The sequence below is a fragment of the Rattus norvegicus genome, chromosome 13 (genome assembly GCF_021556685.1).
Source record: "Rattus norvegicus strain SHRSP/BbbUtx chromosome 13, alternate assembly SHRSP_T2T, whole genome shotgun sequence".
Classification (NCBI taxonomy): domain Eukaryota; kingdom Metazoa; phylum Chordata; class Mammalia; order Rodentia; family Muridae; genus Rattus; species Rattus norvegicus.
In genome coordinates, this window is record NC_141546.1 from 96,069,158 (window position 1) to 96,084,863 (window position 15,706).

Genomic DNA, 15,706 nt, shown 5'->3' on the forward strand with positions numbered 1-15,706 from the left:
TAAGAAGTTAGCGCAGCCTCAGTCGCACTCTACTAACACAGGTTCAGGGTCAGATTTCATTGCGTTTTGTGAACAGCATCAGTGGGCATGAAAGACTGTACCAGTTAAATGCAGGGCAGCAGGATCGTCGGAACCCAGGCTAACGAAGCCACACGGTGTTCACAAGTGATCTTGCTCTCCTGCTCAAGTGGAGGTGTCTACCTATCAGGAGGTTTCCATGAGATTAAGATTTCTATTGTTCTGGGGCTAAAGAGATGGCTCAGCGGTTATGAGCACGAACTGCTCTTCCAGAGGTCCTGAGCTCAATTCCCAGCAACCACATGGTGGCTCACAACCATCTGCAATGGGATCTGGTGCCCTCTTCTGGTGTCTGAAGACTTCAACACAGTACTCATATACATAAAATAAATAAATCTTTTTTTAAAAAAAAAGATTTCTATTCTTCAAAAGTTAAATGGAGGAAGGAATGGGTAAATTGCCCAACTTCCCTCCAGACCAGAGTCGAAAGAGATTCCTACCTTCAGCTCCTACATCTAGGATCTATGATATCTCCTTTTCCTCCAGAAGACTGTGGCCATCCACTCATGGCTGTGTACCTGAGTCACTTTGGGCTCATGCCCAAAGTGAGTCCATCATCTTCCTGTATTCTGCCCTTAACAAGTTGACATAATTCCTCTTGGCCCTACTTCTCTTTTTGTCGTGTATTTTCTCAAGTGTGTTTTTACATTTTTAGTTGATAGGGACGTCTGATTTTCCTACTTTAAACTCCCAATATGCGATAGGTTATATGTCAATTGACTTTCAAATCCTGAATTTGTCTTAAATCCCTAAAATATAAACGCTCCTGGCGTGTAATTCTTTCCATGGTAGTAAATTTTATTTCCTAAGAGTCGGTTGTATTTCCATGCAGGGCGAGCACCCCTCGTCTGGCACCCAGGAACGCTGACCTGGAGAGCTGAGAGAATTTGAGATGTTGGAGATTTCAGAGTGGGGATGCTCAGCCAGGACACCCCACATCTGAAACACTTGTGGTCTTCAGCATTTCAGATATGGGAAGCTCAGCCTACTCTGTTTCCCCTTCAGGAATCGCTTCTACATGGGACTTTCCAAGATCCTGGAGGCGACTGCACTGGTTACGGACATGCAGGAGGAACTCTTGGTTATCGGTCCTCAGATAGAACAAAAGGCAAAGGTATCTTCAGTCTTAAACCTCTCCTAAGAGCTGTATTGTCTGACACAGAGCCGTGTTTGAAAGCAGAGCCTCTGTCTGCCACCAAAGGTGAAGCCTAACTTCCGCTTTACCGAAGTGCGCCTGTGTGAAGACTGTGAAGAAACTACATTTTAACAATTAAATATGATCCTCGTGGGTAACTGTCTTAATTAAGCTTACTGTTGCTGTGATAAAACACCAGAGCCTCAAGCAAGCTGGGGAGGAAAAGGGTTCATTTCATCTCCCAGATTGTAGCCCGTCATCGAAAGAAGTCAGGACAGGAACTCGAGGCAGGAACTGAAGCAGAGGCCATTGGGGGGCAGGGTGGTCACTGCTTTCTGGCTTGCTCCTCACGGCTTGCTCAATACAACCAAAGACCACCGGTTCACCGGTGACACTGCCCACAGTGGACTGGGCCTTCCCATTCAGACCTGCCTCCAGGCCAGGCCTATGGAAGCATTTTCTCAATTCAAATTCGTTCTTCCCAGATGACCCTAGTTCCTATCAAGTTGACATAAAAACCACCCAGTGCCATAACTAAGTATAGAGACTTACAGGAAAACAGTGAAAAGAGATGAGGTCATTAGCTAATTTCATCGGAAATCTGCTATGGTAATTTGCAGAGACTGTCAATTATTTTAAAAGCTACTGCTCGTCTCGTGTGTGTGTGTGTGTGTGTGTGTGTGTGTGTGTGTGCGCGCGCGCGCGCGCGCGCGCGCGCACGCGTGTTGCTAGAAATTAAAAGATCTGACCACAAGCAAGAACTCTACCACTGAGGTACAACCTCAACTCTTGCCATTGTCCATTGTTTTATACACACACACACACACACACACACACACACACACACACACACACACACGTATATATTCCCCTTGTAGGACCCCAGTTACACCTATATGAGACCATTTACATAAAGTTCTTTCCATCCGTATGGGTGAATTGCCCGCATGTATACATGTGTGCCCAGTGCCTGTCCAGGTCAGAAGAGAGCATCTGATCCCTGCACCTGGAGTTCGGATGGTGAGCTACCATGTAGGTTCTGAGGATCGAACCTGGGTCCCCTGGAAGAGCATCCAGTGCCCTGAGCCACGAAACCATTTCCCTAGCCCCTGGTCATCTTCCTTGATGTGTAGGAAATCATCTTCATGGAAGCCATCCTAATTACACATAGTTCAGGCTAAATTCCTATGAATCGCATCGTTATTAAATCAACTACTTTGATCTCTGCTCTGAAGAAATTCCGTGTCAAAGTCCATTCGTTGTAAGCAGAACCGTTTGATTTATCAGGAAAAAGAGATCTTGATGGAAAAGCTGCGGAAAGACTCTCAAATCGTGGAAAAGGTGCAGGTGCTTGTGAAGCAGGATGAGGAGATTGTGGCTGAACAAGTGAAAATTGTGGAAGACTATGCTCAGGTGAGCTGAAGTTTAGACTGCAAGCTGCCTGGGGCTCCGAACCCCACAGGTGGCCCTCGGTGGTTTCCCCTCCTTTTATCCCAGCAAATACCCTTTAGCCCCCAACTCCATACAGGACGCTAAAGACCTCAGCCTCGACCAGCCCCGGTCCCAGGAGGCTCTGCAGGCTGCATTAGAACTCCCGTGAGCTTTGCCTCCGGGAGCAGCATCCGCTAGGAGCCAAGCAGCTCTTGGGGACAGCTGTTGTTGAACAATGTGTGTCACTTCCGATGTTTATTTTCAAAAGCCTCTGTTCACTTCTGTCCCTGCAGTTACAATCCCAGCATGGTATGCTGGGTTAAGTTTGCTCAACTCCAGGCTGAGTACTAGCCAACCCTTCTCAAAGAAGCAACATGATTTATTTACCCATGATACCCACAAGCTATGGTCACTGGCTAATCTGACAAGGCATAAGTCAGTCCTAGCACAGACTTATTATGAAGCGAATGTGAATGCAGATTCAAGTTGTTCTCTGGTTACTTAAAAATGTTCCTTTTTCTTTTCCAGACAGGGCCTCACTATGTGGGCCCTGCGAGCACAGAACTTGACATATAGAACTAACTGGCCTTGAACTCACAGAGATCCATCTGCCTCTACCTCTTCAGGGTTTGAATTAAAGTGATGTGCCCCTGTGCCTGGCTTGGCTGTCTTCTTATCGGAACTGAAGAGCTCTCTATTGCACCACTACTCCTCTTCCTCCTCCTCCTCCTTCTACTCCTTCTCCTTCTTCCTTCTCCTTCTTCTTCTTCCCCTTCTCCTCGTTCTCCTCCTCCTCCTCCTCCTCCTCCTCCTCCTCATCTGAGAGAGGATCTCACTATGTAGCCCGAGCTAGCCTGAATCTTGCTGTGTAGGCCATGCTGGTCTCAAACTCATGAGATCAACCAGTCTCTGCCCTTCAAGTGCCAGGACTGAAGGAGCCAGCCACCGTGTTCAGCCCTTTGTCAGCATGACCAATCCCACCGCTAACAGAACAGGTGCCCTCACACTGTTTGACAAGGCAGTCACTCGGTGTCTCTGCTTCCCACGCATGGATGGGAATCACCAGGGATTGGATAACACATTGCACTTCATTTATAAAATATGGCCCACAACAGAAGCCTGTGTGCACTTGGCTAATTTGTACTATAAAAATTTCCCATCCACCTTCCAACCTCAGACATGCAACTGTATCTGTCCGTGTGTGATTAGGACTGTGCCTTCATTGCAGAAAACTGCCAACGAGCTGAAAAGCGTGCTGCCTTCTTTAGACAAGGCAATCGTGGCCCTCAACGCCCTGGATAAAAGCGATATTTCCGAATTGAGGTAAGTAATTTTCTGTCTCTTTTGAGTTAAAAGGCCCCTAAATAGAATGTGTGGCAAAATCCGCATTCCAATATTCCATTTGGTTCCTGTGCATTTTTCCTTATCAGTGGTATTTACTGTATGTTACTGGTTTTATGACATGCCAGTGTTTTGGGGATCCTTAAGAAAGGAGAACTACTTCACCCAGCCAAAAGTGTGAGACATTTGCAATAAACTAAATTGCCATCACTGATGTGTAAAACTTTACACCCCAGAACAGGTCAAGTAAGACATTATCTGTGGAGTTCCAGCGTTAGAACCTAATATTCATGCACCGGCACTCATTCCAGAGTGCGTGTGGGGAGTGGCTAGCAGCCGGCCATGGAACACAGTAGACTGAAGTGCTCACACACACCTCAGGGGACACTATGGGAGCTCTTCTCCCTGGCATGTCTTTCAAATAGTATCCTAATATGAAGGATGGGACTGAAGAGAAATATCCAAGAAAGCCCTGGAAGAACTGAAATATGATAGGGTACAAACCTTTTGATCCTGATTCGGGTCTTTGGGAAGGATATTTTTAACTTGAGGTTTCCTTCTTAATAATGGAAATCTCAAAATACCCTATTTCCGAACATGGCATGTATTCCATCAGTCTTACAAGGTAGCATTTGAAGGGGCAGCAGAGACGATGGTTCGGAGGTTAAGGGCACTGGCTGCTCTTCTAGGGGATGCAGGTTCAATTCCCAGCATTCACATGGAGGCTCATAAGTCTCTGTAACTCCAGTTACAGAGGATTTGACACCCTCTTCTGGCTTCCATGGGCACTAAACCACCACGTAGGAAAAACACCCAAACACACAAAATAAATGTTTACATTTCTTTTAAAGACAGTAGTGTTCCGACAAAGGATATGGGGGAACTGGGCAAACCCACCATCATCTCCATGTGCTGAACGTGTGCTGGGTCACGGGCGTGCTGGGTCACGGGCGTGCTAGATCACAGGCGTGCTGGGTCACAGGCGTGCTGGGTCACAGGCGTGCTGGGTCACAGGTGTGCGCTGGGATGCTCAGCCTCTTACAAGGTTGTTGGGAACCTAGACTCAAGTCCTCATGCTCACACAGCGAGCCCTTTACCAACTGAGCCATCTCCCTGGCCCCAAACTCACCACATGTATAACACGTTAACTCTTAGTTTCACAACAGCAAACCAGAGCACATCACAGTTCTCAAGTTAACCCACCTAAGACGAGCGGATCAAATGCACAGAGGATGGACAGCTGTGGGGTGAGACCAGGGCAAAGGAGTGGATGACACAAACGCCCCGGAAGCGTGCTCAGCGATTTTTAGGGACTGCAAAAGACCAACGTGGCTAGAGCTGGGAGCTAAGCAGGGGTGGTCGGGTGAGGGGAATGGAGTCAGAGTGTTCACAGAGGCCCAGCCATCCCTACCTAGCATAGCCCCTCCCACAAGAAAGCCCTCACCTTGTGACTTTCTTCCAGAAGGTCCCATTCAATTAACTAGTGTTCTAAAAGATATTCCTAAAAGAGTAGCTCAAATACCTATAATTTCTCTTGACTATTAATTTAAAATCTGTATTTGTTGAGGGGGCAGGCTATGTGCGCCTGAGTGTGGATGCCTGTGGAGACCAGAACATCAGATCCTGTGAGGTTACAGGTTACCCGTGAGACACCCAGTGTGGGTTCTGGGAACCAAACCTAAATGCTCTGCAGGAGCAGTCCATGCTTTTAATCACCAAGCCGTGTCTGTAGCTCCCCACCCTCCCAGGCGCCACCGGCAAGCAGTGAAGCATGCGGCTGGAGTCCTGGCACTGCCACTTTGTCCCCACCTGCACCTGAGCTTCCTGCTAGGCAGCGGGATGGCAGATGAGGGTCCCAGTCAGCTAACACAGAGCGGCCTCACTGAAGGCACCACACTGAAGGCATCACTCTCGTGTTGGGAAGTCCCTCTCCTCTATCTTGGAACCATACACACCATGTTGTCCTTGCATTCTTTGCCCATGCTATGTTGTTTGTAAAGATTCTCCCATGTGATGTTAGCACTGTAGATAGCACTGGTTGGGACACAACAAACAGCGATTTGCACAGTAACAATCCTCTTCTCCAAACTTTAGAGCAGTACTTTTTGTGCAGGGATGAGGATAAAGTACAACCATGAGATCCTTGTAAGGGTAGTCAGGGATGATCCTTAAATCACAAGGACAGTGAGCACACGCACACACAATGCCTCTGTGGCATGGTCATCAGTAAGTCAACTAGAATGGCACAGGAAGTCCCTAACTTAAATGAGTCTGCAATGGGTACTTTCATAACAAAAAGAATTAGTTCTAACTCAGATGGTTCTCAGTGTTAAATTTTATGCATTTGACCTTCCTAAGGCAAAGATATCCATGTACTAAAAACACTAAATTTTTAAAAAATAAATAGTAAACTGTCTCTATGTTGACTGGTACTCCTTATCAAAATGGTTGTTAAAATATGTATATACGCATGGTGCATGGTCTCTCCTGTACGTGGAAGAGAGAGAGGGGGGGGGGAGAGAGAGAGAGAGAGAGAGAGAGAGAGAGAAGAGAGAATGAAAGCAGAAGGGGGTTGCTTAGAGAAAAGAGAGGAGGGAAGGGAGAGAGAGGACATAAAAGTATGTTGGAAGTGAGTAAGAGAAAATTGCAAACTACACATAGGAAAATTTTATAATGAAACCCATTGGTTTGTAGGCTGCATTAAATGTTTAATATAAATAAAGTCGAAACATCTATGTATGTAATCTTCCAGAATTGCTTCCAGGTGGTGGATGGTTTTCATCCTGAAGCTGATTAGATGATCACCCTGTCTTACAGGGTCTACACACGCCCTCCCTACCTTGTTCTGACCGTCATGAACGCCGTGTGCATCCTTCTAGAGAAGAAGCCCAACTGGACAACAGCAAAGCTGCTGCTCTCGGACACCAGCTTCCTAAAGCGACTAATTAACCTGGACAAGGACAGCATCCCCGATAAGGTACAGCGCTGACAGCTAGGGCGTGCGCACTTGCCGTGTCCATGTCCACAGACTGCAGAGTCAAGTGGAAGTGCTAAAACAGGTTCTGAACGACTAGTGAGCATTAAAAGTGGATTTAAGAACGAAATGCATTGCACAGGGAAGACAGTGGTAGGTGTTAAAGGGGGGGCTGGCAAGACGATAAGGGGGTGAAGGCATACCCCATCAGACCTGACAGCATGAGCTCCATCCCCAGAGTCCTCACAATAGAAGGAAGGAATTGCATGAAATGAATACATAAATGAAATCCTAAAGCAAGAGCAAGAGAGCCAAGTTAATGGTTTCCCCCTGGAAGTTTTCTTCTACACTCTTTATATTAAAACAGAGACAACATCGAGCAGCCAGTCAGTCAACAGCGAATCATGGTAGTCCGTGCCCCTGGGAAGCAGAGTCCCACACAAGGGAGAGGAAGTGTTTGGCAGAATGTTAGCGGTGATATTCCTGAATTTAATGTGACAATTCACTCTCTAAAGAATAATTAACAAATATAGTCCCCTGTGGTTTTGTTTAAATACATCTGAAGAAAAAAAAAACTGGTCTTCTAAAGAAGCGATTAAAGGTCTCGCAGTACTCAAAGTGGTCAGAACATATTACTAGTGGCAGGTTGAGAGAGCCACACACATCTGAATTATTAGGAACATGGAGCTGTTCCAGGGCAAGAGAGGAGATGCCGAGGCAGAAGGTGAGAAGGAATCCAGGCCTAAGGACGACTCTCTACCATTTATGTGGCTCACAAAATCCATACACTTAGCCGTAGATCAGCCAACAGGCCACTGATGGGCATCGTCTCCTCACAGTAAAGCACACTGCGGGTTTCAGACCTTCTACACACGACGTTTGCCTAAGCTGAAGTTCCTTTGAAATCTTAACAAGGTCACAGCAACAATGGCAAATGTTCGATAGAAAGGTTCCCTCACCCAGGGCCACTCCGAACCCGAAATGAAGCTGTGTGCCTTTAATGGCAGCCGTGAAACTCGTCCTAACGTACGTCTCATGTAACATGTTCTCCCCAGGTGTTCTTGAGGCTCAAGAAGATTTTAAATCTGCCTGACTTCAACCCCAGCAAGATTGCTATGGTTTCTGTGGCTTGTTGCTCCATGTGTCAGTGGGTGATCGCCTTGAACAACTACCATGAAGTACAGAAGGTACTCGATGCTTCCGATTCTCTGTCGTGATGCTCAAGGGGCCCAGCGTAGTTCCGAAAGTAATCGGTACTTAGCAGTGCTCAAGTGAACCTCGGTGGGAAGATGGCCTCTGAAGTCCATATGCCTTTCAAATCTTACTCGCCGAGACTGGATGCTTCTTTTAAACTTTCTGTGAAAACCCTTCTATGTGTTGTATTTAGTATTTTATCCATTACAAACTGCATCCCTTCAGTGCTATATAAACTTCCAGGAAAGTTTGTTTTAAAGACTGATACCTATGTCTCTCAAGTATAAGACATCTTAAACCACAACCCTAACTGTTTAAACTCTTGGGTGTTTTACTCTCACGAAGGTGGTGCGTCCTAAGCAGGCACAAGTGGCGGAGGCACAGAACGTTCTCCAAATTGCAAAGCAAAGGCTGTTTGAAAAGCAAAGAGGTTTACAACTGGTAAGGTTGGGGGCGGGGGTTAGCTTTTCTTTTTATGATTTTATTACTTGTTAAATTCACAATACCTTTGAGAACTGCATAACATTTCCAAGTAACAGTCAATAAACACCTCAGGGCTTCGGGTATTGCCCATGATAGTGCACTTGTCTAGAAGCGTCTGGGCCTGAGATTCCATTCCTAACACAACAAGGCTGTGAAGGGAAGAAGCCATTGTTTCAGGAGCGCTTACTCACCAAAAGTAAAATGGGGAAAATGGTATAGTTAGGGATGTAATTGGGAGGACTAAATAAATACTATAGGTAAAATGTGCGAAGCTCTCCCTCCCCGCTACATACATAATCATTAACAGTAGTATTAATGATCATCATCCCATAACTCCATTTCACCAAATTTCTCCAACTTTGGTCTATAAAAATGTGAACCTGGACTTATGTACTCCTCATTCCGCTGCCTCCAGTCATGACTCTGTTAACTCACTCAGTCACACTTACTCCTCAGATAGCTGGAGTGGTGCTGAGTGGTGATCCTTACCTGACATTTAACACATTCTGTGCAGATGCCAAACTGTATGATTGACGTGGCAGACCCTGTTGAAGTGTTGTGCCTCATTCTGAGCAGAGAGGGTTGTGTGGAGGGCGGGTGTTCACTCTCAGAGCTGCAAGGTTGGCATTAAGTCAGCTTTTATTTCAGTACACTGTTTATCCATCCATCCATCCATCCATACACATACACACACTCACACACACATGCACACACACACACACACACACACACACACGCACACACACACGCACACGCACACGCACACACGTATAGACACATATAATATCTGTCCACACTCCCACCTGTCCAGGAGTCAGAAGCTAAGCAGTCTGACGCTGCCCAGAGGCAGCCAGGACACCTTAGCTGCTCTCAGAGGAAGATTTACAGCGTCCAGTAGGAACTCAGTGGGCTGCCAACGTGTTTCTCAAATGCAAGCCCCACACCACTGGCTTTGCACCTTCTATGGAAATTGTCCTCATACTTTCTTCCATTTCAAATCTCTCTCTCTGTCCATCTGGACTTTGGTGTTGAAAATACTTCTGAAGATTCTAGAGAACTCTGGGAAATAAGTTGAGAGCTTACTAGTCACCCACACCCTCATCAAAACACCCTTTAGGACGTGTAGTGCCCACCATATAACCGAATGTTTAATTTCACAGATATGCCTTGTACTTCAAATAACTGGTCATGAGCAGCAAGGGAAGTCAGGAGAAATGAGCAAGAAAGACAACAGCTACAAGTGCAGATGAGGGGCTGAAGAGGGACTAAGGGTGCCCTTACAGAGAACCTGAGCTCTGTTCCCAGATCCTGCATGAGTCAGCTCTAGGGGATCTGAGGCCCTCTTCTGGCCTCCACAACAGCTGCACGGGTGTGCACATACCTACACACAACACACACACAACACACACAACACACAACACACATACAATACACACAACACACACAAACACACACATACAACACAGACACCGCACACAACACACACAACATACAATACACACAAACACACACATACAACACACACAACACACACAACACACACAACATACAATACACACAAATACACACAAACACACACATACAACACACACACAACACACACAACACAAAATTAAAGCTTAATCCTACCACAGACAGTCCATAATGGATACATTTTTACAAAATATACTTTTGTAAAGTTTGGTTTCATACTTTTATAAGAATAATATCTAAAAAGAAGGAAAAAATGTACAGATCATAGTCAATACAATTCTGTATATATCATCTTACATATGTAACATATACTTACATGTTACACGATGATATATAGATTACACACGATATCTGCAAAATCATATATGTGTATACTTAACCTTTATACACACACCACATTCAGGACTCTGTGTCACACCCTCTGTGCCAGCTCTTTATTCATTTGAGTATGCCAGGTTTCTGAAATAAAGTCAAGACAAGAAAAGGTTGGTTTTTACCCTGATTTAGTCCACGCCCACTAGACCCCGTCTGTGTGGCGCAGTACACCATGCGGGAACGGAGAGACCTGGTCACTTCACGGTGACTAGAAAGCAGCTCGGGGTGAAAAGAAGGGTTTGGATAACTCCTCAGGAAGGCATGCTGCCAGGTAACTAATGTCCGTCCCTCCACAGGCCTCACCTGCCAAAGCTCCTCAGCTCCTAGCAGTAGCACAGGTCGGGAGCTGCCTTCCCTGCACAAGCCTGTGGGCACCGTCCCACGCTTAGACCACAACACCAGCAAAGCCTGTTCTTCACGGGTTTCTGTGGGGAGCCGACAGGCTGTCTCGAGCTCAGTTCATCCCTCTGTCCTAACCCATTTATTCCTCAGGTCTGCCCAGCACATCTGGAGTGGGGAGCTCGGCTGTTCTAGTTCTTCATTTGAAACAGTAACCCAGGGTGTACTCTCTTGTCCTTGACAAGGGCCTTGAATTTATGATGTCCCTCTCCTAGCTCCTGAGCACAGGTTTGAGTGATGAATCCTCGGATGCTTAGGACGGCAGAGGGGCTCTCTTAGAGAGCAGGCAGCTCTCCGGAGCAGAGCCTTTCATGCAATCCACGTGGGGAGATTTTCTAGGGAAGTGCTACATTCTAAGGCAAGAGAGGTGACAGACAAGACACTGAGTGAGACTCAGTGGTAACTGGACTGTCTTTCAGATCGAAGAGCATCTGCAGTTCTTGCACACATCCTACAGAGACATTGTTACTGAGAAACATCAACTGGCAAATCGAAAAAAGCTGGCCACCAAGCGCCTCCAGTGCGCATCCGTCTTGCTGACTGTTCTGGAGGACGAGAAGGCATGGCTTCCCTTGGCTTTTTACCCCCTCTCCTAATTCTCATGGGATTCCACAGACCCCAGGCAGCGCTTCACCGGGGGTTCTATCCCATTCCTCTTGGCACTGCCTCAGTACCCAACTTCCTATAAAGATCTGGAGAGCATCTTACTCCAATAAAACAAAGGCTCGCCTCTCCCCTCTCCCGTCGCCAAGACAACAGCACATTCTTGTGGGCTGAGGCCCAGGGGAGAACACTCAGTGACCGAGTCATGAGTTTTTCTTTCCCAGCCCTGGAAGAATGCAGGCTAAGTGTATGGACACAGACAGAAGAGAGAAGCTACCATTAGAACGGAACGGGGAAACTCTTTCGTTCTGTTGGTCTTCTAGACCCTTTCCTCTGAGTTTCAAATGTTTCTAATTCACTCCTACTAAGCTGGCTAAAATCTTGACTTAGTTACACCCTATCCATCCCAAAGGATATTACAAAATTCTCAAGGTAACTGTTGTAATTATTTAAATGCATATATCATAGAAGACTCTCTAAGTACAGGGATGGGTTCTGATATAAATATATTGTGGAGGGAAGCTGCCATCCTCAAAACCCGACTGGTGTCCCTAAGGGTCCGGTGGCTGCTGGGTGCTGGGGAGCACCAGTGTTTTTCCTGGTCTTAGGCTCCTACGGGAGTTGCTTCTGTTAACCATGCTTGTTTTAGCCAATGACCAAGCAAGCACATGCAGGACGTTCTCTGCACTCCTACTTCCTCTCCTACTTCCTCTCCTGAGCAGGAAGTCAGTGGCATTCTTTGAAATTTTAAAAGTGTGTGTGTGTGTGTGTGTGTGTGTGTGTGTGTGTGTGTGTGTGTGTGTGTGTTTTGAGATAGGGTCTCACTATGTAGCTCTGGCTGGCCTGGAATTAACTATAGAAGTAGATGCTGGTCTTGAACTTACAAAGACCCACCTGCCTCTATGCATCACCATGCCTGGCTCAGGGGCACTCAGGGTGCTGGCAGGGGGAGGTGAAGTGTCAAGCAAGAATGTCAAGATACAGTATCTGTGGGCAGTGAGTGCGCACCAGAGGGTTGGGAGGAACAATGGAGCACCAGTAATAATATAATATGATTCTGTTGCCTGCTGGTTTTGTGAGACAACTTCTCTTGATGTAGCTTGACCTCGTTATCAGGACTAGTTTTCCTCTCAGAGTTCTAACAGTTCTTTGGCAGAAGGCAGAGTAAGATTTTTGTAGTCTGTTTACTTCTGTTTCAAAGCTAACAGAATTGTTTTATCCAAAGGAAATTTTTCTCCTGGTCTCAACAAAAAATTGGCTTGCCTGGTAGTTTCAAACAGCATACAACAGAGCCCTAGTGAAAGCCGTCTTCCGGCTCCGTCACCCTTGCTAGTCTAGACGTGAGGGCAGTGTGCCCTCTTGAGAGCTGAGTTTGCAGATGTGCGCCACCGCACCCACCCTGGCCATTTTTAAATGCTATTCCCTTGAGAATGGTAATAGCAATGACAGATCCAGCGTACAGACCATTTGTTTTTAAAGGGTCTCATAGCATCGAGCTAGGGAGATGCCCAGTGAGGCAAGTCCCTGCACAAGGATAAGGAACTGAGTTTAGATCCTCAATCGGCACTGGTGTAACAGTACACCTGAACTCCAGGGCTGGAGGAAAAGACACAGGTGGGTCCTAGGGGGGTGCCGGTCGGCTGGTCTGCCCAAGCCGGCGAGCTCCAGGTTCCGTGAGAGACCTGTCTCAATCATAATGACAGTGATGATGATAAGTGGATTAGGATAGGGCATGTGCCTAGTAGGTAAGAGCACTGCTGTGCAAGCCTGAGAATCTTCAGTTCAGATCCCGAACAACCGTGTAAAACCTGGCTGTCCTGCCTGTAGCCCCAGCACCATGGGGGTGGGGTGGGGAGGGAGAGGATCACTGATGGCTTTCGGCTGCCAAATAACCAGGTTCAATGAGAGATAGTGTCACAAGGGAATGAGACAGAGAGTGATGGAGCAGGACATCCGAGGGTCTCATCTGGCTTTCAGTGCACACCTGTACACACGTGTGCACATGTACCCACACACATACACACATGGGGGAGTGCATACACACATACACATACATATATACTGCACATACACATAACAACTCATAAATTATTTCATAGTACCAACTCAATAACCTGTATTTTATCTTGATATTCAGATTCGATGGCAAGAAACAATCAATGAGATAGACAACAAGTTGAAAGGCATCTGTGGCGACATATTTCTCTCATCCGCATGCCTTGCCTACAGTGGAGTCTTGACGCCAGAATTCCGGCAGCTGGTGATGCAGAAATGGAAAGACTTCTGCACTCAGGCCGAAATCATCTTGTCACCCAATTTTTCCTTAATTGATGTGATGGCAGAAAAAAATGAGGTAGTGACATAATTACATTACCCAATTAAGCAGCTGCTGGTGGTGGTTGGGTTTGAGGGGTGTGTGTAGTCCTTTTTAGCATGAATATTTTCCCTAAATTATTATGACAAGTGAAGATATTGAAGTTTTTCAGCCTTTTTTTCCCCTTTTTTACTCACAGATCTAACACCTCAATTTTCTCTCTTATCCTGTTTCGCATTCTCTAATAAGATTCAGATAATCTTCTTCCTCCTATCGTGCTCCTACCAGCCTGTTGAAATTAATCTAGCCAGTTCCTTTCTCTAAAACTCCACATATTAATAAATTCAGTGCCATTACTGAATGGGTGCATTCTTAGCCATAGCCAAAAGCACAGACCTACATTTACCTATGGGTATCATCTGTTTATATAAGTCCTTTGTTGCTATTTAACAACAAAGGACTTTAACTTTAGATTGAAAAAGAGAAATGGCTGCTACCATTTAATCCTCAGCATTTTAGATTGGCTTCTTCAGTAAGAACTCTATTTGTATGGGCCTTTTAACCCATGAGGTCTTAGGAAGAAACAGCAGCTTCGTCCTTTCATAATGAATAACCGTCTAACCCAAACCCACCATGATCACATTAGATATACATGAACTAAATGCTCCAGTTAAAAGTCCAAAACTGCAAGAGCATATCATAGTTAATATCAGGGCACAAAACAAAAGCCACGTGTTATTTAGAAAGGACACATCTAAAATGTTAGGATTGAAAACTTTTTTTTAACAAGGGGAAAACGTTCCACAGATTACAAATAAAAGTGTCTGTGGCCCAGAAAGAAGGACTGGAGTTAGAAAGCGTCTTACTTTGAACTAAGGATAGGTTTGATTCTCCAGAACTCTATTAAACAATTCTAAACTCGTATACTGATAATAGGACTTGAATATTAAGCAAGCATTTCTTGAAAAACTATAGAGGAAAACGATAAACTACTGAGGTGGTTTGAGTGATGCCTCCTGCATAGACTCAGGTGGTGGCACTCTTTGGAGACTCTCACTGAGTGCTGCTGGAGGAAGTCATCCCTGGAGGTGTGCTGGAGAGTAAACAGACTTACCTACTTCCCATTTGCTTTCTCTGCTTGAAGCCCGTATATGCAGAGATGAGCACGGCTCCACTGCCGTACCTGATGCTTCATGGCTCCTGTCTTAGTTAGGGTTTTAGCTGTGAGCAGACACCATGATCAAGGCAGCTCTTATCAGGACAACATTTAACTGGGGCTGGCTTATAGGTTCAGAGGTTCAGTCCATGATCATCAAGGCGGGAACATGGCAGCAACCAGACAGGCATGGTGCAGGAGGAGCCGGAAGTTCCACATCTCTATTTGAAAGCCGATGAGAGAAGACTGACTTCCAGGCAGCTAGGGTGAGGATTCTAAAGCCCATGCCCACAATGACACACTTCCTCCAACAAGGCCACACCTCCTAATAGTGCCACTCCCTGGGCCAAGCATATTCAAACCACCATGGCTTCCCCAGGCCTGACCTCCTATAAGTCACACTGTCATGTGTTCTGTCAGAGCAGCAGAACAATAACTAAAGCAGACATTGGTATCGGGGGTCCCATGTTTCTGTGAAGAACCAGGAACCGTTATTTTTTAGAGGAATGTAGGAGACTCTGAACTCTGAGAAAAGCAGTTGAGTGCTGTAAGCAGAGCATGGCCCATGCCAACAGGGACCACCAGACAGACAGTAATGCTGACAGCAAAGAGGACTGTAGAGACTCCACAGGCTTCAGAGGGGAGCGAGGACTTTCGCAGAAGTGAGGATGGAAGCCAGCCCAGTGATAGTTGAGCAAAGAATCAGGCTGCCTTCTGCCCAGATCCTGAGAACTTGTCCAACACAGAGCT

At 46.1% G+C, this 15,706-nt stretch overlaps 1 protein-coding gene across 1 annotated transcript in view; it reads left to right on the forward strand.

Moving 5' to 3' along the window:
* The window catches only part of Dnah14 (dynein axonemal heavy chain 14), a 215,863-nt gene that overhangs the window by 152,821 nt on the left and 47,336 nt on the right, over window positions 1–15,706 (forward strand). The window contains exons 59-66 of the mRNA NM_001447370.1: window positions 1,084–1,192; window positions 2,501–2,626; window positions 3,873–3,967; window positions 6,803–6,962; window positions 8,015–8,146; window positions 8,499–8,594; window positions 11,303–11,443; window positions 13,624–13,839. Of these exons, the coding sequence (NP_001434299.1) occupies window positions 1,084–1,192; window positions 2,501–2,626; window positions 3,873–3,967; window positions 6,803–6,962; window positions 8,015–8,146; window positions 8,499–8,594; window positions 11,303–11,443; window positions 13,624–13,839 (1,075 nt within the window). The remainder of the gene's footprint in view (window positions 1–1,083; window positions 1,193–2,500; window positions 2,627–3,872; window positions 3,968–6,802; window positions 6,963–8,014; window positions 8,147–8,498; window positions 8,595–11,302; window positions 11,444–13,623; window positions 13,840–15,706) is intronic.